The 23,635-nt window shown below is 42.0% G+C and overlaps 1 protein-coding gene across 1 annotated transcript in view; it reads left to right on the top strand.

The window, feature by feature from the left end:
* LOC126419507 (putative odorant receptor 69a) overlaps positions 1-23,635 on the top strand; it is a 108,340-nt gene that overhangs the window by 67,915 nt on the left and 16,790 nt on the right. The window contains exon 6 of the mRNA XM_050086696.1: positions 9,815-9,970. Within this exon, the coding sequence (XP_049942653.1) occupies positions 9,815-9,970 (156 nt within the window). The remainder of the gene's footprint in view (positions 1-9,814; positions 9,971-23,635) is intronic.

The raw sequence follows: 23,635 nt of genomic DNA, 5'->3' as shown, positions 1-23,635 counted from the left end.
CGAGCGGTTCTAGGCGCTACAGTCTGGAACCGCGCGACCGCTACTGTCGCAGGTTCGAATCCTCCCTCGGCCATGGATGTGTGTGATGTCCTTAGGTTAGTTAGGTTTAAGTAGTTCTAAGTTCTAGGGGACTGATGACCTTGGAAGTTAAGTCCCATAGTGCTCAGAGCCATTTGAACCTTTAAATATTTTTGTGGTGTCCAGCGACTTCAGTTGCTGCAGAGAGGGTTTTCTCCATGGCAGTATAAGCAATTACTTAAGAACACAACAGACTAAAGGAAGGAATTTAAACACCTTAAGTGTACCTTGTAATGTCGTATTTTAAACAACAGACTGAAGGACAAGAATTTAAATACCTTACCTTTTATAAAACAAAATTAGCATATTTTGTATTGTTGTATTTTAAGCAATAAAAATTCTTAGAAATGTATTTTTCATTTCAAATACCTGCTCAACACAATCGATAGTTCATCGATACATCCTTAGTTCTAGAAATATTATCGATAATATCGGATATGACGATCATCGATGTTTAAGTAACACTACAGGTAACCAGAGAAATCTGGGCTCGTGTTTCCCGCCCACCGTTCGAGAGTGGAACGGTAGAGCGACACTTTCAGGTGCTTCATTGAACCCTCTGTCAGGCGCTTCATTTTGAATAGCAGAGTAATCACGTAGATGTAGAGGTAGATGTACTCCATAGCAGCGACCTCACTAGTCATTAGACATCGTGCGAGTTCAGAATGGGGCGCTCCCCGGAACTCACAGACTTCGAACGTCGCTAGGTGATTGGGTGTCACTTGTGTCATACGTATGTAAACGAGATTTCCATATCCTAAACATCCCCAGGTCAACTGTTTCCTATGTGATAGTGAAGTGGAAACGTGAAGGGACACGTTTTGCACAAAAGCGTACAGGCCGACCACGTCTGTTGACTGACAGAGACCGCCGGCAGTTGAAGAGTGTCGTAATGTGCAACAGGCAGACATATATCCAGATCATCACACAGGAATTTCAAACTGCACCAGGATCCACTGCAAGCACTACGACAGGGTGGGAGGCGAGAAGACTTGGATTTCATGGTCGAGTGGCTGCTCATAAGCCACACATCACGCCGGTAAATGCCAAACGACGCCTCGCTTGGTGAAAGAATCGTAAACACTGGACAATTGAACAGTGGAAAAACGTTGTGTGGAGTGAAGAACCACGATACACAATGTGTCGATCCGATGGCAGGGTGTGGATATGGCGAATGCCCGGTGAACGTCATCTACCAGCGTATATGGTGCCAACAGCAAAATTCGGCGGCGGTGGTGTTATGGTGTGGTCGTATTTTTCATGGAGGGGGCTTGCACCCCTTGATGTTTTGCGTGGCCTTATCACAGCACAGGCATACACTAATGTTTTAAGCACCTTCTTGCTTCCCACTGTTGAAGAGCAATTCGGGGATGGCGATTACATCTTTCAATACGATCAAGCTCCTGTTCATAATGCACGGCCTGTGTTGGAGTGGTTGCACGACAGTAAAATCCCTGTAATGAACTGGCTTGCACAGAGTCCTCACCTGAATCCTATAGAACACCTTTGGGGTTTTTGGAACGCCGTCTTCGTGCCAGGCCTCCCCGACCGACATCAATACCTCTCCTCAACGCAACACTCCGTGAAGAATGGGCTGCCACTCCTCAAGAAAACTTCCAGCACCTGATTGAACGTTTGCCAGCGAGAGCCAGCTGTCATCAAGGCTAGGGGCGGGCCAACACCATATTGAATTCCAGCTTTACCGATAGAGGGCGCCACGAACTTGTAAGTCATTTTCAGCCAGGTGTCTGGATAGTTTTGATCACATAGTGTAGTTTGGTGTCTGTTAACACGCTAATATTGAGTTGCATAGAAATCCTCCCGTTTTTTGGCAGTGGTAAATGTCCTTAGACAAAAAGTTAGATGCACTGCATATGATGAATAAAGAAAAACTGATGATAAACATTGCTGCCGAATTTGGAGTTTGATCCTTAACGGTGTATGCTTTGGAAAAAATGGAAAAAAATTTGAGAGCTTTGTTTCAAAATGGTAAAACAGGACAGTTTAGATGTTACGCAGTCGCAGGACGACCAAAAAAACAAAGACTGATCTTCTAGATGGCGCAATTTTCGTGTGGTTTAGTGCAAATAGCGAGAATGGCATGCCCAATTTCGGTCAGATATTGCAGGAAAACTCGATACGTTTAAACAAGAAATTTTCTATTGGTGATCCGAAATTACCAGCCAGCCAGGGTTACATGGAAAGATCGACATGAAATACGTCAGCTGCCAGTGACTGACGAGGATGGCTTTCTATCTGAAGACACTGTGACACACATAGAGGCAGCAACGCAGCTGGACAAAATAGTAGTTTATTTGGAATGCCAGGCAAAAACAACAACAACAACAAGCTGACGATACGCCTGCCTGACAGTAGTGCACATAAACGACGCACGAATCTGGCTGAAAAGAAACTTGATTGTTTCAGTGTATAAATATCGCCGTGATTTTTCAATATCTTATTAAAATTAGAGTGAATGTAATGCCTAATTTGTGTATTTATCTGAAAACAAATACAGGGTCTGTGTTTATGGTATTTAAGCAGTGTTATCATAATGTTTCTGAATTTTCGGATTATCCAGATTTTCGATGATCCGAATGACCTACGGTTCGATCTGGTCCAGATAATCGAGGTTCCACTGAGAAAATCGACAGATAGCGAAGATACAGGTCTCAGGTAAGTGTGACATATCACGTGAGCGTGCACAGGCCATCATTGCAGAACTCAGATACAGAAAACTATGTGCACAGTAGGTGCCTGGAATGCTCCTGACATGAAACAGAGGAGGCTGGACGTCTGTCAACAATTCCTTTTGTATTACGAGCCTGAGAGTGATGGGTTCCTTAAGAATATTGTGACAGCTGATGAAAGCTGGGTTCACCATTTCATCGCGAAAACAGAAAGCATTAATGGAGTTCCGCCACAAAGGGTTACCGACGCCAAGAAAGTTCCAGACCATGCCATAAGCAGGCAAAGTCGAGCTCATAGTGTTGTGGGATATTCAAGGTGCTGTGTATTTGGAATTCATGCCTAAAGGCACCAGCTACACTCCGCAAGGTACTGCGAGACACTCAGGAAACAGAAAGCACGAATTCGAAGAGTTCAGCCACACATAGAGGGCCCTCTCCTTCAGCATGACAGTTCCAGATCACACATGAGCGCTGCGATATCCGCAACAATCCCACGCCTTAGGTTCACTGTCATCGATCATCCTCTATACTGTCCTGACTTAGCCTAGTCCGATTTTCATCTCTTTCGAAAACTTAAAGAAAACCTTCGAGGACTTCACTTTCATAATGATGAAGCGGTGCAAGCAAGATGAGATTGGGGCTCTGTCAACAGAGTCAGAAATTCTGCAGTAACAGTATCAACAAACTTATCTCCTGTTGGGAGAAATATTCTCGTTGCCAGCGTTACTTGTTGAGAAATAAACTTGTGGACATGAAGAATAAAGATGCAGAATGTTAATAACGTTTGTTTTACACTGAAGCACCAAAGGAACTGGTAAAGGCATGCGTATTCAAGTACAGAGATATGTAAACAGGCAGACTATGGCGCTGAGGTCGGCAACTCCTATACAAATATCTGGCACAGCTTTTAGATCGGTTACTAAAGTGCGCTTCATTTACAACGGCGGCCGAGTTTAGCTTCATTCTGCGCATATGACGTCACAAAACACAGTCAGCCAATGAACAGAGAACGACGTTGCCAGAGCTTGACTGCAGTGCAGACCATGGACGAGTGGCTTCGGTTTTAGAAACGTTCAGTCATAAATAAAGTAATTGAACAAAAGCAATGTCTTGATAGCAGACTTTCTTTTATAGAAAGTTTGGAAAAAGCATTCTTTATACCAACTGCTTCATATTCTATTTATTAATTAAACCAAGCAAGCAATAAGCCTCCTAATTCAGGCAATAACAAGGAAAGGTGTTTGTATCATTCTCACGAACTGCTTTTTCACAATGAAGAACAGCAGTAATTGTTTATTTCCTATTGTACTTCGACGAAACGTGAATAATTCATAGTCATACCAACAGTGTTTGTCGGTATTTTTCGTGATATTCTAGTGCCCTCCAGGAGTTTACATGAATGATGAGCAGTGTTAGCGTAATGGTTAAGGTGTTTGACTGCTAAGCGTAAGGTTTTGATTTCAAACCTTGTTCGATGCTTAATAACAATATCGAAGTGTCTGTCTTCATGAATTTTATTCGTTTGAATGTAATTTTTTGAAATTTCTAGTTCTTTGTCTCTTCATTATAATCATAATAAGTTTTCGGGTTTTCTAATTTTGTCCTCCAATATTTCTTTTTACAGCAATTAAAAACAATGAAAAGGCACACACACAATATTCATGTTATCTGTTTTGTTTGTATATCTTCTCTTTCGCAGTCGCTGTTTTACTATTCATATTGAAATATATTCTTTGCGACAGTATTAAAAGTATTATTTAGAGCAGAATTTCGGCTCGTACGTTGCCTAGCTACTTGATTATCTGACACAATTCTTTGCTTCGCTGCTTTGGCAACATCATCATATTCAATGTTTTCGTCAACTGATCTATGTTCTGGCAAGTATTTGCTGTCCATCGTGACAAAAACAATTTTTTGTGCATTGCGCCTCACTGACAATATATTTTAGTTTCTATGTTTTGTTACGTCCACAATTCAGTTTTGTGTACTTCGCCAATTTTGTTTTAATCAGAACTTTTTAGAAAAAAGCGAAAAGACTCTGGTATAAATAAAACTTTTATTACAGTCGCGAAAGACAGAATATTTCACAATATTACATACGACACCTATCTGCTACTTAAATTAAATGAGATATTGTTATACAGTAAATTTTATATGAAATTTAGGTATCTTGTCCACATTTCATTCTCAACATTGTGGCAATTAAAATCGACCATACGGAAAGTATACGCTATGGACTTATACCTCTGCAAACTCTTTAAAATTTCGTGCAATGGTTTACTACATTTAATGCTGCACAATAACTGCGTTGAACATCGAAACAAAATTAAGCCATTTATGGGGAGGGGGGGGGGGGGCGGTATCAGTCAAGAAGATGTGAATAAACCAATTTTTGGGCCAAATAGTTCTTGTTAAATCGAATGATAAGTGTGTCAAAGCAGTCGGAACACCATGTGTCAGCACAGGCGAGCAGTGCAGTGATGACAAAATCGCACACAGCGCGGAATGCGGGAAGCACGTCTCTGTAGCAGGGAAAGGGTTAATGCGGCCGTGGTGGCTTTCCTTCATAAACTCCGCACTCCCCCCCCGCCCCTTAAACGTAAGTTTGCGAACTACACACTATGGCGCTGCTTCTCTTGGCGCGTGCTTCGTTTGCAACTGGCAACGAAGCGATCTCCCGCGACTGGGCGGGCATGCGCGAGCCGCCAAGATAAAAGAATTCAACTATACGGCTACAATGGCAGGCTACCATGATTTCAGTGACTTTGAACGTGGTGTTGTAGTCGACGCACGAGCGATGAGACACAGCATCTCAGTGGTAGCAATGAAGTAGGGATTTTTACGTACGACAGTAGTTAGTGGCTACATTGGGTGCACTCTTGAACAATTTTTGCAGAGACAATTTAGCGAGCATACCCACCCACCCGCAAAATAAGATATAAAAAATTAAATCAATAAAAAATCATACAACAAACCCAAGATCGAGAAATTCGTTATCATTATTATTAGTTTCCTTCATTCCTTTATCTTTCAGTTTAATATAACCATCTTTAAAAAATTGAAAGTCCCAGTTAGTTATTATTTTATTAAACTTTCTTGGTAAAATAATTTTAAATTTATTATCGAACTCGATACAAATTTTCTCCCCATATCTAGTTTTTAACGTTCACAATCAATAATGTAATACAATCCATTTACTTCTAGCTCACTAATCTGTTTAAACAAATTAGAATTGCTTGCGTTACTTGGTTTCTTCAGCAGGGTACCCATTTATATAGAATAAAAAATAATAATATTAAAAATTTTCAACCATAATTCTGTTGTGAATCGTATGTCAAATTTTTTGGGTTCAAATGGCTCTGAGCACTATGGGACTCAACATCTTAGGTCATAAGTCCCCTAGAACTTAGAACTACTTAAACCTAACTAACCTAAGGACATCACATACACCCATGCCCGAGGCAGGATTCGAACCTGCGACCGTAGCAGTCCCGCGGTTCCGGACTGCAGCGCCAGAACCGCTAGACCATCGCGGCCGGCTGTCAAATTTTTCTTACCATACGTCACTAAATATGCCATTGTGTCTTTCGGAATTTTGTCATTAAAAGAGGCAACCCAATTTGCTTGTAGAATGAAGTTTTCACTCTACAGCGGAGTGTGCGCTGATATGAAACTTCTTGGCAAATTAAAACTGTGTGCCGGACGGAGACTCGAACTCGGGACCTTTGCTTTTCGCGGGCAAGTGCTCTACCGACTGAGCTACCCTAGCACGACTCACGCCCCCGCCTCACAGCTTTACTTCTGCCAGTATCTCGTCTCCTACCTTCCAAACTTTACAGAAGCTCTCCTGTGAACCTTGCAGAACTAGCACTCCTGGAAGAAAGGATATTGTCGAGACATGGCTTAGCCACACCCCCAGGCTGTGGCTAAGCCATGTCTCCGCAATGTCCTTTCTTCCAGGGGTGCTTGTTCTGTAAGGTTCGCAGAAGAGCTTCTGTGAAGTTTGGAAGGTAGGAGACGAGGTACTGGCGGAATTAAAGCTGTGAGGCGGGGGCGTGAGTTGTGCTTGGGTAGCTCAGTCGGTAGAGCACTTGCCTGCAAAAGGCAAAGGTCCCGAGTTCGAGTCTCGGTCTGGCACACTGTTTTAATCTGCCTGGAAGTTTCAATTTGCTTGTAGTTTTCGGTGTAGCTAACACATTCGTTCTCCTATTCATATTTATGACATATTAGGATAATTTTCAATAAAATTGAACGGACTCGCATTAACAGCGCCATTCAATTGCGTAGTTCTCTTAAAATCTAGGAAAGCGTCATACGCTTTTAGATAATTATTTGGTGGATGTAGATTCCACATTTCTTGAAGAAAAATTTCATTTCTTCCTTTTTTAACGTAGATATTCTGTAATTTAACATGATCGAATAAGGAAGAGTCCACTAACTGATTATTTCTCCTTATAGTCTGGAAAACAATTAATATGAAATAAGGCGTATCAAATTCTGCATAGTTATAGAAATTTGTATTATCTAACTCAAAATTTCTCTTTTCATCCAATCCAGCAATCTCTATAATTTATAGTTCAAAGAAAGTTATGGGAGTTTTCGGATTTTTAAGTCTATCTTACTCTAATTCAAGCAAGTATCCTGGTTCAAATTTAACCACAGAAACACGAATTTCCATCGATTCTACGACAATTTTTCCTTCTTTTGGAAGTGTTGTCACTTCGTCAACTCCAGCTTGGGTACGGTTTGCCCAACAAAGAATAGAATCTCCAACACTTGACGACCATGTGAAAATTAGTGTTTATTCTCCTTCCCACACTATTTCTTTATAATCTTTAAAAAATCCCCAAACAGTTCTAATGGATAAAGCACTTCATTTTACTTATTTTTTATCTTTCCATTATTAAGAATATGTCCTTCCATGGTTAGCTCATTGGCTAGAGTCGAAGTCAATCGAATAAGAGCTGATGAAGAAATAAATGGAAATTCTAATCTAGACACAATATTGATTCCTTTCTTTATGATGATGACATTAAACAGTTTTGCTACATAATAATCAATTAATTTTTTTATTGGATTTACTATCATAATTTGGATAATCTGTATCATCAGTTCAAATAATACTGAAGTTCATGTATAATTGGGCATGATTAGGAGGAACCCAACGATCTCCAATATTTATATTAATCTCTATGTTCTTGTTGGGGGGATTCAATTTTTTATTTTTTTGTTTTCTCATTCATGGGGAATGAATAAAATTGTTAACTCTTGAGTCTGTTCATAGCTGTCTCTGATTTATTTAAGAATAAAAAATTAAGAACTTTCTAAAATAACTGTTACACAAGCAACATTAAAGTCAATCAAATTATCATTTTCATCGGTTATAGTAATTTCTAAACCTTGAATCAGATCAAAAATAGGAATATTTACAGGATACCATGGTTCGTGAATTATTGGCCCACCAAATCCATCACTAGGCTTGAATGAGGCAATAACATTAGTTTCTTGATAAAAATGATCAGTATGCTTTACAAATAAACCAAATTAAAATTTATATTTATTAATTCGAATGGAATAATTTTAGGAACACCTTAAGCAACAGTCTTTTCATTAGCTTCAATAATTTGATTACTAAATCCTAGTACACTGCCAATACTACCTTTTATATGCATATAAAATTTTACATCACTCGCAATGACAACTCTGTTCAAAATTTCATCGGCTTTCATGTGAATATTAGGCTTCTTCGAATGAATAAGTTTTTCCAAGTTTCCCAAATTAAACAGACCTGTTGGAATCTCTGTTGTTTCTCAATTGCAGCAAAGTTTATTATTTTTCAGTGTGATGTTTGGAGTTAAAAAAGTTTAATAAAAACCGACTAATGCAACTTTACTATAGCTGTCCTGTATGGGTTCAGTAAATTTTCTTTTGAGAACAGATGACTTACCAGTCAATTGAAATACTCTACTCATTTATTATTAAAAATTTATTTGATTAAATGAAAACTGATTGGGAACCGAAAATAAGAATTCTAGAAGATAAATCAAATAACAAATATGTTGAATTCTCCAACAGTTTATTGGACGTAACTTCTTCTACAATACAGTAGCTGGCTGTACAATAGATGTAGGCGTCCGTCGATCTAGCCGGAGATGAAGTTCCTCTCGGTCGGCTGGTACTTCGATCGGCGCTGCAGTACAGCGGCTTCGGTGATATCTTCTCGGAGACTCTGCTATAGCGGTTGCCATTAGCAGCGGACGAAGACTGGTCTGCCTTCGACCGGCCGGGCGTATATAGTGAGGTGGAGCCAATGGAAACCCGGCGTATAAATCCGTGGCCGGATATGTCGCGGCGACCTCTGCAAGGAAAGGTTCCTATTAATCGACTGGAATCTTCGATGTGTTTACCTGATGTCTTCGCCTGTTTGGCTGTTGGTTTGTTTCCCTCAAATCGTGGCTGTTATGCGGTGCTGCCTGCCATTTAGGGGAACCCGATGGCAGGCAGTACAAAATATGGTAAACTTTTACCAAATTCATTATTAACAACAAACATGTTTTAATGATTATTGGTGAAAACAATGAGCCACGAACACTCTTCTGAATTTATACACTTCTGCTGGCCACCCCTTCGTACTCTTACGGATTTGTGGACAGCCCTGCAGGATTCATGGTCTCAGTTCCCTCCAGCACTACTTCAGACATTAGTCGAGTCCATGCCACGTCGTGTTGAGGCACTTCTGTTTGCTCATGGGGACCCTAAACGATATCAGGCAGGTGTATCAGTTTCTTTTCTCTTCGGTTTTACACACTGTATAATCTTTTAGTTTTATTGGAACTTTAGTATTCGAATGTCACCATACTTTCTCCCGAGGAGCATTCGCGGCTGGAGCAGGAGAGCGATTAGGTGACAGAGTACATAGTACCCTCCGCCACGGCTGTTAAGATGTAAATTTAGTAATAATCTTGCAGGTTTGACAAAACGTCTAGTAACTCATGTTTGAGTGGCTGAGCTGGTGCACGTGTTACCTGGTACCGCGTTTGCTTCAGAGCGAGCGGCTGCCCGCGTCGGCGTTCAGCTGCGACTGGCCGGCCGCAGACGGCCGCTTCCGCCGGCTGCTGATCGTCTTCTGTGTCCGCTCCTCGCAGGCGCTCGTCATCCGCGTCTGCGGCCTCTACTCGCTGTCCAGGGAGACGCTGCTCCAGGTGAGCGCCACTCTCTCCGTAGACTAGTTACGTCGCCTCTCGTGAACCGTTTATTGCTTTCAGCAGCACTGTTCATTGGGCACGCAATTCAACCACGTAAATATTTAACTTGTCATAATTCTTACTGGTAGAAGCCGACCTCGGAGAAGATCAGTTTGGATTCCGTAGAAATGTTGGAACACGTGAGGCAGTACTGACCCTACGACTTATCTTAGAATAGATTAAGGAAAGGCAAACCTACGTATCTAGCATTTGTAGACTTAGAGAAAGCTTTCTCTTTCAAATTCTGAAGGTGGCAGGGGTAAAATACAGGGAGCGACAGGCTATTTTCAATTTGTACAGAAACCAGATCGCAGTTATAAGAGTCGAGGGGCATGAAAGGGAAGCAGCGGTTGGGAAGGGAGTGAGATAGGGTTGTAGCATATCCCTGATGTTATTCAATCTGTATATTGAGCAAGCAGTTAAGGAAACAAAAGAAAAATTCGGAGTAGGAATTAAAATCCATGGAGAAGAAATAAAAACTTTGAGGTTCGCCGATGACATTGTAATTCTGTCAGAGACAGCAAAGGACTTGGAAGAGCATTTGAACGGAATGGACAGTGTCTTGAATGGAGGATATAAGATGAACATCAACAAAAGCAAAACGAGGATAATGGAATGTAGTCTAATTAAATCGGGCGATGCTGCGGGAATTGGATTAGGAAATGAGACGCTTAAAGTAGTAAATGAGTTTTGCTATTTGGGGAGCAAAATAACTGATGACGGTCGAAGTAGAGAGGATATAAAATGTAGACTGGCAATGGCAAGGAAAGCGTTTCTGAAGAAGAGAAATGTGTTAACATCGAGTATAGATTTAAGTGTCAGGAAGTCTTTTCTGAAAGTATTTGTATGGAGTGTAGCCATGTATGGAAGTGAAATATGAACGATAAATAGTTTAGACAAGAAGAGAATAGAAGCTTTCGAAATGTGGTGCTACAGAAGAATGCTGAAGATTAGATGGGTAGATCACATAACTAACGAGCAGGTATTGAATAGAATTGGAGAGAAGAGCAATTTGTGGCACAACTTGACTAGAAGAAGGGATCGGTTGGTAGGACATGTTCTGAAGCTTCAAGGGATCACCAATTTAGTATTGGAGGGAAGCGAAGAGGTTAAAAATCGTAGAGGGAGACCAAGAGATGAATACACTAAACAGTTTCAGAAGGATGTAGGTTGCAATAGGTACTGGGAGATGAAGAAGCTTGCACAGCACAGAGTAGCATGGAGAGCTGCATCAAACCAGTCTCTGGACTGAAGACCACAACAACAACAATACTTACTGAAGCAAAACTCAGTTTTTTAAAATAAATTACTATTAAAGAACTAGTAAAGCAGTTTAATGCAGCATCTATTGAAATTGGTATTTGACTTCTCGGTCAGATGCAAAAAATAAGGGTTTCAGTTTCGTTGGGCATTCAACTAGAGGTTGAATGCCCAAAAATGCGAAATAGGGAATGAAAACATTTTTAAAGCCGAATCTATGAAAATTTATATTTGTCTTCTCGGTTAGAAATAAGTAAAATACGCGTTTCAGCGTTTTCGGAAATCAGTCATTAAAGGGGTGAAAGTGTTTATGGAAATATATCATTATGAAAGCATTTTTGAATCTAAGTATATGAGAAATCGAATGTATCTTCACAGTTAAACATAAACAAATACGAGTAAGTGTTTCACTGTTTTTGGAAATTCAACCTCTGGAGGGGGGTGAAATAGGTGATGAAATTTTTTTTTAAAATATATTGTTATACTGAATAAGTTTTAAAGCTAAATCAATGAAAATTGGTATCAGACCTCTCTGTTAGAAATGTGTATTAGGGGACGAAAGTTTCTATAGAATTGTTGCCACAGGAAGCCAAAAGGCAGGATTAACGAAAAAACTCCTATTCCAGCTACCACAATCACTTTTTGGTCAAAAGCACATTCGGCAAAGACCATGCTTCTATGGCCTTAATTAGCGTACAACGTTTAGAAGGTGTTGCAGTTCGTGAACTAAGTCAATGAAAGCCATTTAACAGTCATCACGACAAATTGGCATAGAAAAAGCAACAGTTCTTTAACAGATTCATTTTTGAGTGGTCTAACATATGTTTATAAAATTATTTTTGTTGTAATTGCTACCCAGACTCGTGCGAAGCAGCGGGCGCCAACATAGTTTACAATAATATTAGACAAGTCATCTATATATGCTGTCTCATCTTGATGTCTCAAAATAGCTTTTTGTCCACCACAGAAAAAAAAAAAAAAAATTATCAAGCAGATGTCGCTTACCTGCTACCTACCAGGGGACACTAAAACCATGATGCCTTTCTTGTAGCTTTGTTCGTTATGATGTTATAAATAGCACTCCGTCTTTTTTAAATAATGCTCTAGACTTTTATTCGGTAATCCACCTTCTCTCTTCAAGATCTATCCACTAACTTTGGAGTTACACCTCTCTAAACAATCGTGGTTTTTCGCTGGATCAATAACGTGTGTTCTTGGAATTTATCTGTTCTTCGTCTGAGAATGAACACTCACCAGTGAAAAGAACATGGGAGGAAAATTTCTGGTTTGCTGCTGTGTCCACTGGTAAACTGAGGTAAATGTACCGGGTGATCAAAAAGTCAGTATAAATTTAAAAACTTAATAAACCACGGAATAATGTAGATAGAGAGGTAAAAATTGACACACATGCTTGGAATGACATGGGGTTTTCTTAGAACAAAAAAAAAACAAAGTTCACAAATGTCCGACAGATGGCGCTGGACAACAAAACGTCAGAGCCTGCGCATGACAATCGTGTATAAAAAGACCTGTAATGAGAGAGAGAATTACATGCGCCAGCAGTCGCAGCATGTTGATGTTACCTGAAAAGGCGCTTTTAGTGAAGCTGTATTATCAGAATGGGGAATGTGCTAGTTCAGCGTTACGATCCTATCGCCATAGGAAGGGGATTCGAAAGGGTAAAGGTCCATTGACAAATGCAGCTGTGGCGAGAATGATTTCGGAGTTCGAAGCCACGGGTTGTTTAGACGATAGACCCCGTAGTGGCCGACCGAGCACAAGGCGTAATGATGCTGAGACAGTTCAGGGAGAAATGGAGACTGTAGCGGGTTCGTCTACGCACGGGGAAGTCAGCGCTCGTGCGGTCGCACGTCGCACCGGCATTCCATACACTACTGTTTGGTTGGCACTGAGGCGCACCCTCCGATGCTATCCGTACAAAATTCATCGGCATCATGAACTGTTACCTGGCGATTTAGTGAAGCGGAGGGCATTTGCAGTGTGGGCGTTTCAAAAGATGGCGGAAGATGATTGGTTGAGTAACGTGTTGTGGACCGACGAAGCTCATTTCACGCTCCGAGGATCTGTCGACGCCCACAACTGCAGAATTTGGGCTACCGAAAATCCTAGAACTGTCGTGGAAACTCCATTGCACGACGAGAAACTCAGGGTATGGGTTGGGTTTACCACATCTACCGTTATCGGGCCTTTTTTCTTCGTGGAAATGCGTGATTCTGGTTTTGTAACTGCTACCGTGACGGGTGAGAGGTACGCCGATATGTTACAGAATCGCATCATCCCCAGCCTGGCTGATAAACACCTGCTGGAACGTACGATGTTTATGCAGGATAGCGCTCCACCCCATATTACTAGACGCGTGAAAGATCTCCTGCTCGCGTCGATGGTGATGATCGTGTGCTCAGCCACCACTTTCGTCATGCTTGGCTTCCCAGGTCCCCAAACCTCAGTCCATGCGATTATTGGTTTTGGGGTTACCTGAAGTCGCAAGTGTATCGTGATCGACCGACATCTCTAGGGATGCTGAAAGACAACATCCGACGCCAATGCCTCACCATAACTCCGGGCATGCTTTACAGTGCTGTTCACAACATTATTCCTCGGCTACGGTTATTGTTGAGGAATGGACGGTGGACATATTGAGCATTTCCTGTAAAGAACATCATCTTTGCTTTGTCTTACTTTGTTATGCTAATTATTGCTGTTCTGATCAGATGAAGCGCCATCTGCCGGACATTTTTTGAACTTTTTTATCTTACTTGTTCTAATAAAACCCCATTCATTCCAAGCATGTGTGTCAATTTGTACTTCTCTATCTACATTATTCCGTGATTTATTCAGTTTTCAAATTTATACTGACTTTTTGATCAAAATGGCTCTGGCTCTGAGGACTATAGGACTTAACATCTATGGTCATCAGTCCCCTAGAACTTAGAACTACTTAAACCTAACTAACCTAAGGACAGCACACAACACCCAGCCATCACGAGGCAGGGAAAATCCCTGACCCCGCCGGGAATCGAACCCGGGAACCCGGGCGTGGGAAGCGAGAACGCTACCGCACGACCACGAGATGCGGGCAACTTTTTGATCATCCGGCACTTTATAGGGGTGGAAATGGTGATGTATTAGAATGCGATGTGCATAGGTTTTAGGAACGCCAAATTCCTGTTCAAGCTGATGCGAGCTCACATGCGGAATCATTGAAACAGAATTGGGAATAGTAACTTCGGCGGTTTCGTCTGTGTTTCTACGATTGCGTTGATTGGGGCTAAAACTTCCCGTTTCCTGAACCGTCACAACGGGCCAAGAAACCGTCTGTCGGGAGGTCGGTTCTTGTCAAGATATCGCTCTCTTGTAGTTCCTCTACCTGAGTAGCGTTAAGCCTGCCTTCAGCCTCATTAAAAGAAAAGTGATTATGATACAGTTCTCTGTTAAGGAGTGCAGTTACTGCTAACAAAATTTCGTTTGAAGGTACCAAAGTATATTACTAAAGTCCGTCTGCTGAGCAGAGTGCTAACGTGCTTGCCTCCCAAGCAGTGGGCCTGGGTTCGATTCCTGGTGGGGAAGGAAATTTTCTCGTGGAATGGGTGTTGTGTTCTCCTCATCTTCATTTCATCCCCATCCCCCGCACGCACGTCGCCCAATGTGGCGTCGACTGGAAGAAGACTTGCACTCGGCGGCCGAACTTCCCCGATGGAGCGTCCCGACCAACAATGCCATACGATAATTTCATTTCATTTTTACTTTACTACATGTGCCAGTCTTGTAAATGAGAAAACATTATTGCAGTTACTGTTCTGGTAACTTCCTTTCTCCATAGATGAGTTTGCATTTGTACGTTCTCTTCGCCGGTGTACATTGTAAACCTTCAACTGAAGATCGCTAACTGAATAACCTGTGTCCATTTTCCTTGTTTCCATTTGTTTACTGTCAACTCCAGCAAGTGGACGAGTTACGTTTGGGCGAGTACCTGCAATGAGAGGTGGCGCAGTGGTTAGCACGCTGGATACGCATTCGGAGAACGACGGTTCAAACCCGGGTCCGAGTTTTCCGTAATTTCCTAAATCGCTTCAGGCAACTGCCGAGATGGTTCCTCTGAAAGAGCTTGTGCTTCGTCTCTAATGACCTCCTTGATGATGAGACGTTAAACAGTAATCTACTTCTGCAATGCGTTCTAGTCAGTTTTCTATTAAGTTTGTAATAACGTCATGGTTATGTGATTGGTACCATGTGATACTTCTGTGAACAGGTCTCGAGCAGACGAAGTGGATAACCGAGTAAAAAACATGGGCTGTCACTTAATAGAGAAGTATTACTGTTCATATCTTCGTAAAGAACAAAGTCACAAGAAAGCTAACCATCTGAGTTCATGGCCCCTGGTATATTTTTTACTTACTTGTGGACAACAAGTTATTTGGGGCGGCAGAGATAAATGTGGCACCCTGTGGATACCTAACATCATGTGTTTGTGGGTGAAGTTCACGATACCTACAAAACCGGCCACCACCAATCACTGGTTTTTGTGTCCACTGCTATCCTTCGTTTCCATCTTGTGCACTATAGTGGTTCTGTGGTGGTAACTGTTGTGGCTGTGGTGATAATAACTGTTTTTTGAAGCGGTCGTCGTCACATCGTGGTGGTCACTGGGACATCAACTGTCTCTTTCACATCGATGTATGCCTGATGAAAAAATGTGAAGCGCCCAGAAGACATGGTTGGATGTCAGTGTAGCATCGTTCATATGCACACCATCGGCGGGTACGTAAATGATGCAATCCTCTGTGACAGGTAGAACGACCAATATAGTACGTTAATGTTGGTCTTCTATAATGTTGTTACGTGGCCTCGTAGGGTTTAATATAAGGGGCGCGAACAGAGTCACATGTTGAGTAATGACTGTGAAGGACATGGAGATGCCCCATACTAGTGTGAGACAGAGTTATCAGCACATGGGAGGGAGTGAAAGTGGCCTCACTGTGCATCTCTATTTGGCCAGCTGGTCGAAACGTGCAGTATCCAGATTTGTGGGGCATTCGTATGTGACAGTGGCCCGCTGCTGAGATGCATGAGAATGTGAAGGCAGGCATACTTGTCGTCAAGATTCCGGTCAACTACATCTGACACCACAAGGGGATATCGCCATATTGTGCACCAAGTACATGGTAACCTCCAAGCATGTGCGCCTGCCATCCGAGAACAAGGCTAAGCACTATCGGTTGGAGATTAGCAACAACCAGACTAGGCAATTATCGTCAGATGTGTAGGCTGCCGTCAGCATCACAATACAAACCTCTGCGTCTAGAGTGGTGCTGTGACTGGGAAGCAAGGATTGCTGATGAATGGCATCACATCGTGTTCAGAGATGAATTCTGAACTACAGTGGATGGCCATAGTCAGTGAGTATTGCGGGGAGCTTTCAATGTTTTGGAGAAGCGCAACTGTGTTGCTCCTGGCGCCATGGTGAGGAGAGTCACCAGGTACGATTTCAGGTGTCACCTGGTAGTGATTAAGGGCACTATGACAGCACACCGATACGTTGCGTACTTACTGCGTCTTCACGTGCTACCTCTCATACGAGAGTATCGTGGTTCCATTTTTCAATGGGACAATGATCCACAGGTGGCGCATATATCTAAGAAGAACTGTTTGCGTGATGTTGAGGTACTCTCTTTGCTAGCAAGATTACCAGATCAGTCCCTGGTAGAACATACACTGAAGATCCAAAGAAACTGGTACACCAGCAATTCTGTATAGGGCCCCCGAAAGCACGCTGAAGTGCCGCAAAACGACGTCGTATGGACTCGACTAACGTCTGGAGTAGTGCTGGAGGAAACTGACACCATGAATCCGACAGGGCTGTCCCTAAATCCGTAAGAGTACGAGGTGGTGAAGATCTCTTCTGAACAGTACGTTCAAAGCGTACCAGATATGCTGGGAAGTTTGGCGGCCAGGGGAAATGTTTAAACCCAGAAGAGTGTTCCTGGAACCACTCTGTAGCAGTTCTGGACGTGTGGTGTGTCGCAGTGTCCTACTGGAACTGCCCAAGTCCGTCGGAACGCACAATGGATATGAATGGATGCAGATGATCAGACAGGATGCTTACGTATATGTGCCGGCCGAAGTGGCCGTGCGGTTAAATGCGCTGCAGTCTGGAACCGCAAGACCGCTACGGTCGCAGGTTCGAATCCTGCCTCGGGCATGGATGTTTGTGATGTCCTTAGGTTAGTTAGGTTTAACTAGTTCTAAGTTCTAGGGGACTAATGACCTCAGCAGTTGAGTCCCATAGTGCTCACAAGGGAACCTCCCCATCGCACCCCCCTCAGATTTAGTTATAAGTTGGCACATTGGATAGGCCTTGAAAAACTGAACACAGATCAATTGAGAAAACAGGAAGAAGTTGTGTGGAACTGTGAAAAAATAAGCAAAATATACAAACTGAGTAGTTTATGGGAAGATAGGCAACATCAAGGACACTCGGATTGCAGGAGCGCCGTGGTCTCGTGGTAACGAAAGGTCCTTAGTTCAAATCTTCCGTCGAGTGAAAACTTTAATGTTTTATTTTCAGTTTATGTGACAAACTCTTATGTTTTCATCACTTTTTTGGGAGTGATTATCACATCCACAAGAAAACCTAAATCGGGCAAGGTAGAAGAATCTTTTTACCCATTCGCAAAGTGTACAAGTTAGGTGGGTCGACAACATATTCCTGTCATGTGACGCACATGCCGTCACCAGTGTCGTATAGAATATATCAGATGTGTTTTCCTGTGGAGGAATCGGTTGACCTATGACCTTTCGATCAAATGTTTTCGGTTCCGATTGGAGAGGCACGTCCTTTCGTCTACTAATCGCACGGTTTTGCGATGCGGTCGCAAAACACAGACACTAAACTAATTACTGTGAACAGAGACGTCAATGAACGAACGGACAGATAATAACTATGCAAAAATAAAGAAAGTAAAATTTTCACTCGAGCGAAGACTTGAACCAAGGACCTCTCCTTCTACAGCTGCTCACGCTACCACGAGACCACGGCGTTCCTCAGCTCCCGTGCTCCTTGATGTTGCCTATGTGGCCCATGGACTACTCAGTTTGTATATTTTACTTATTTTTTCACAGTTTCACACAACTTCTTCCTGTTTTCTCAATTGATCTGTGTTCGGTTTATCAAGGCCTATCCACTGTGCCAAGTTATAACTAAATCTGAGGGGGGTGCGATGGGGAGGTTCCCTTGTCAGAGCCATTTGAACCTTACGTATATGTCACCTACCAGAGTCATATCTAGACGTACCAATGGTCCCATATAACTCCAACTGCACACGCCCCACACCATTACAGAGTCTACATCAGCTTGAACACTCCCCTGCTGACATCAGGGTCCATGGATTCTTGAGGTTGTCTCCATAAACCGCACACGACCGTTCGCTCGATACAATTTGAAACGAGACTCATCCGACCAAGCAACATGTTTCCACTCATCAACAGTCCAATGTCGGTGTTGACGGGTACAGGCGAGGCGCTGCTATTGTCGCAGGTTCGAATCCTGCCTGGGGCATGGATGTGTGTGATGTCCTTAGGTTAGTTAGGTTTAAGTAGTTTTAAGTCTAGGGGACTGATGACCTCAGATGTTAAGTCCCATAGTGCTTAGAGCCATTTGAACCAGGCGAGGCGTAAAGCTTTCTGTCGTGCAGCCATCAAGGGTACACAAGTGGGCCTTCGGTTCCGAAAGGTAATATCGATGGTGTTTCTTTGAATGGTTCACACGTTGACACTTGTTGATGGTCCAAAATTGAAATCTGTAGCAATTTGCGGAAGGGTTGCACTTCTGTCACGTTGAACGATTCTCTTCAGTCGTCGTTGGTTCCGTTCCTGCAGATTCTTTTTCCAGCCCCAGCGATGACGGAGATTTGATGTTTTACTCGATTCCTGATATCCATGGTACACTCGTGAGATGCTCGTACGGGAAAATCCCCGCTTCACCCCTGCCTTGGAGATGCTGTGTTTCATCGCTCGTGCGCCGACTATAACACCATGTTCAGACAATTGTTATCTTATACAGGCGTCGCCTATCGCATCGCCCTACTCTGCCTGTTTACAAATCTCTGTATTTGAATACGCATGCCTATACCAGTTTCTTTGGCGCTTCAGTGTAGCTCAGACCTCCACTCCGCCGCAGCGCCAGTATCCGGGATTATTGAGGGACCAGTTTCAACAGTTTCGGGCCAGCTTGCCTCAGAAGAGAACACAACGGCTTCCCATCGGAAATCAGTGTATGTATTCAGGCCAGAGGGGATGCATCGTCATACTGATAAGTGGTCCTAAACCCATGTTCCTTGCAAATCTGACTGTTTAGTAATCTTTGGAATAACATCTCATATCGCCTCTTCGTTCCCTCCTCCTCTTCTGAGTGTTTCACTTCTTTTGTTAAGCAGTGTATTTTTCAACTGAAAAATTCGAGTGTGTTCTATAATTTTCTCGAGCTTCTACGAATATTCCCAGTTGTTGTCGAATGTTCTGGAATATTCTCGAGTGCTGTAGAATACGATTTGGAAACGGCACGTACAACGTAGAAAAGATTCAAGTACAACATACCCAAAAAAGTGTATCCCCTTATAGAAACTACGTAAAAGAAGAACGATTGTGTGAATGAATGGTTTTAGAAACAAAAACAAAAGACATAGCTTAAAAAAACAAATCAGCGAATACTGAATATGATACCAGAGGAAAAAAAATTTAAATCCATTCATACAATGCTGAACCGAGACGAAAGCGTATATTTCCCAAAATAATTTCTGATTTCGCTCACATTTCGCTGTATGCTCTCGCACTAAATTCCGAAATACCATCACAGAACCGAGAAGATTAACCGAAAAAGAAAAAGACACGTCAGTTATTCATACCGACGATATCACTCATTTCAGCTAACTTACCATTCAACTTTGAAAGGTTCCAATTTCGTACAAGATTAGTGTACATTACGCATGTCAGTAAAATAAAAGGACAAATATTCCAATGTTGCCGAGTGAACTTAAAAGTAATGTGTTTCACGAATGGACAAAATTACGTAGCGTGTTTGCCTGTTGGTCAACCACAAGCCGGAAGCGAAATATCAAATGTAGTTGATAGTAATATACTTAGTAAGTTAGATGCTACATAATGATATGATAGGAGTCTCTTTCCAATTCAGAAATTAAATTTAAAAAAAAGGACCAAGAGAAGTGGATCCTTTTCAGCAAGTACAACAACAAAACATAATTCAAACTACAACAACAAATTCACACTTAACAAACACATACAGAGTGTCACACTACAAAGTATAAATATCTATGGAGTGAGCATTCGGATGTGCAGAACGAGAATTCTGTCCGCAACATCTGCTGCAGCACAAGCCACGTGATTTTGGGACCGTATAGCCCCTAGCAAATTTTGATTGTTATTACTTCGTTGCTACGGATAGATCAACTTCAGAAGTACCGTGAAACTTTGCATACGTGTTTTACAGACATCTTTACCAATTTGACACAAGGAACTGAAGTTGCCTTAAAGATGTGAAGAGAAATGGTATTGCGCATTTTCGTCACCGCATCATAGATCAGATTCCACTTTATTTACGGATTTTCAGTAACGGAATAAGAAGTGACAGCCAACAATATTTTTTCACGTTTTCTGTGATAGGCCCTATTTATTCATATCGTCGAATCTCTGTTCTAATTAATTATGTTACAATGACACTGCAGACGACGCCAAAGTGTCAGGAAAAGACAATGCATTTGTAAGTACGAAATTGTTACAGTAAATACGGTAAGCAATCTGGACTACAACATTTTTCCGCCATCTCTTCAGGAAAGTAAAACCATGTGCTTTACACAAAAAATTAAAAATACAAGATCAATGGTCGAATTTTGAAGTAATAAAAGAACTGACAGCCATCAATACTTTTTTTCACGTTTTCTATTGCAGTGATTCATACTGTCGAGTCTGTTCTAATTCATTACGTTACAAAGACGCTATATAGAAGCTATCTCATGCACAAATACTAACAAGTCGACAATTATTCAACTACAAGAAAAAACGAAAATTAGTTACAAACTGCGGCGTGCACACTTAATTCAGCATCTAAACATCACTACAGATATTCGAATTTAGGTTATGACATGTTCGATATGCCTGCCATCATTGGCGATGATGTCGCGCAGACGAATAGCGAAATTCTGTATGACCCGCTAAAGTGTCGGGACATCGATGCTGTCGATGACTTCCTGAATGGCTGTTTTCAGCTCAGCAATGGTTTTCGGGTTATTGCTGTACACCTTGTCTTTAAGATAGCCCCAAAAAGGAGTAGCATGTGTTCAGATCCGGGGAATATGACGGTCAATCGAGGCCAATGCCAATGGCCTCTGGCTAACAGAATGTGGTCTTCAAAGTCTCCAGGTCATCACACATCTCGTGCTTCGGTGGGATCGAGTTCCGCCTTGCATGAACCACATCTTCTCGAAATTAGGGTCACTTTGGATAACGTACCATTCGGTAGTCACGGTCCCATCAAGGGGTGTCGCACCGATTATTCTGTGGCTGGACATTGCATACCACACAGTCACCCATCGAGGTGAAAAGACTTCTCGATGGTGAAATGCGAATTCTCAGTCCCCCAAATCCGCCAGTTTTGCTTACTGACGTACCCCTCCAAAAGAAAGTGGGCTTCGTCGCTAAACCACACCATACATGCGGATACTAATTCCCATCATGCCCCGCTGCCGGCCGTCCAGTTTGAACGTTCTAACGGAAACCGTTCAGAAGTTATGACTATTTTATTTCATATAGTTCAATAATAGTCACCCTGCAGGTGCACACAAGATTTGAGAACCTGCATAAATTGGAGGAATTAATCAGGCTATCATGTATAAATTTTTGTCTGCATATTAACATTACCTTCATACTGACTGGGTTTACTCAGACAGGCTTCCAAATTTGTCTAGTATTAACACTTGTCTCAAAAACACATAGCCCTAAAATCGCAGAAATTGGCTCTACAATACAAGGCTTTTTAATAACATGCCTCGATATTTTTCAACGTACCAAGTGCCTCATATCAATATGACATTTACAGTGGTACATTTGTTATACATACCTGTGAAAAGGCACTGGTCCTCGTTTCACATACTTCTATTTACATCCGTAGCAACGACAATACATAGTTGTTACTAAAACTCAAAAATACAGAAACGTACATGAAACAAGGCGAATAGTGCAATATTCAAGTTTCGATACTACCGCAAATTGTAGACAATCAACGTCGTTCCAAAATCACGTAACTAGCCCGGTATGATGTTGAGAAAATGCTTAGTAGACTATGCTCACTCCATAGATATATATACTCTAAGTGTTATATGCACAATGCAAGCACTCTGTCCGTCTTAGCGCCATGGTGCAGTGGTTAGCACACTGGATTCGCATTCAGGGTCACGACGGTTCCATTCCGCGTTCGGCCATTGTGATGGATTCACCCCATTGAAAAAATAATTATCAAAATCTAAACTGTGAAGTCACCCAAAATTCTAGTGGGAAAACCAAACTATTTGTTATATTTCTCAATTGGTCAAAACCTCACTTTATTTATGAACTGAAAAACTGAATGTTTACGAGGAACTGCTCTAAAAATAACCTATCAACAAAATTGTTTATATACCACCCGAAAATTCAAAAACATCAAAGACAATATCGGACTGAATTTAGGAAAGGTGACAAAATTACGTGATTCGCATACAACACTGTTAATAATTACATTAACACATGAGGGGGGGGGGGGGGGAGGATTCAAGGATTCACCATACATCTACTCACTTTTGAGTATAACCAGCAGCTCTCAATACTACGACTCGTAGCTATGTAATATAAAAGCTTTTAATAATGTGTAAACATTCCCCCGTGTTTTGACAATTGACATATGATTCGCGCTCAGTGCCGGAAATACGCCAGTGGTGAGGTAGCAGCTTTTATGTCATTGGTCGGATCTCAGGCAATTATGGTGGTCGCCATAATTTACGCGCACAGCCGTATTTCACGCCAAAATACTTTTAGTAGTCACTATTACATTGCTGTACTCGTAACAATATACACTCCTGGAAATTGAAATAAGAACACCGTGAATTCATTGTCCCAGGAAGGGGAAACTTTATTGACACATTCCTGGGGTCATATACATCACATGATCACACTGACAGAACCACAGGCACATAGACACAGGCAACAGAGCATGCACAATGTTGGCACTAGTACAGTGTATATCCACCTTTCGCAGCAATGCAGGCTGCTATTCTCCCATGGAGACGATCGTAGAGATGC

The sequence above is a fragment of the Schistocerca serialis genome, chromosome 9, assembly GCF_023864345.2.
Source record: "Schistocerca serialis cubense isolate TAMUIC-IGC-003099 chromosome 9, iqSchSeri2.2, whole genome shotgun sequence".
Taxonomy (NCBI): domain Eukaryota; kingdom Metazoa; phylum Arthropoda; class Insecta; order Orthoptera; family Acrididae; genus Schistocerca; species Schistocerca serialis.
Note: the sequence above shows the minus strand (reverse complement) of the source record. Positions and strands in the feature narration are given on the sequence as shown.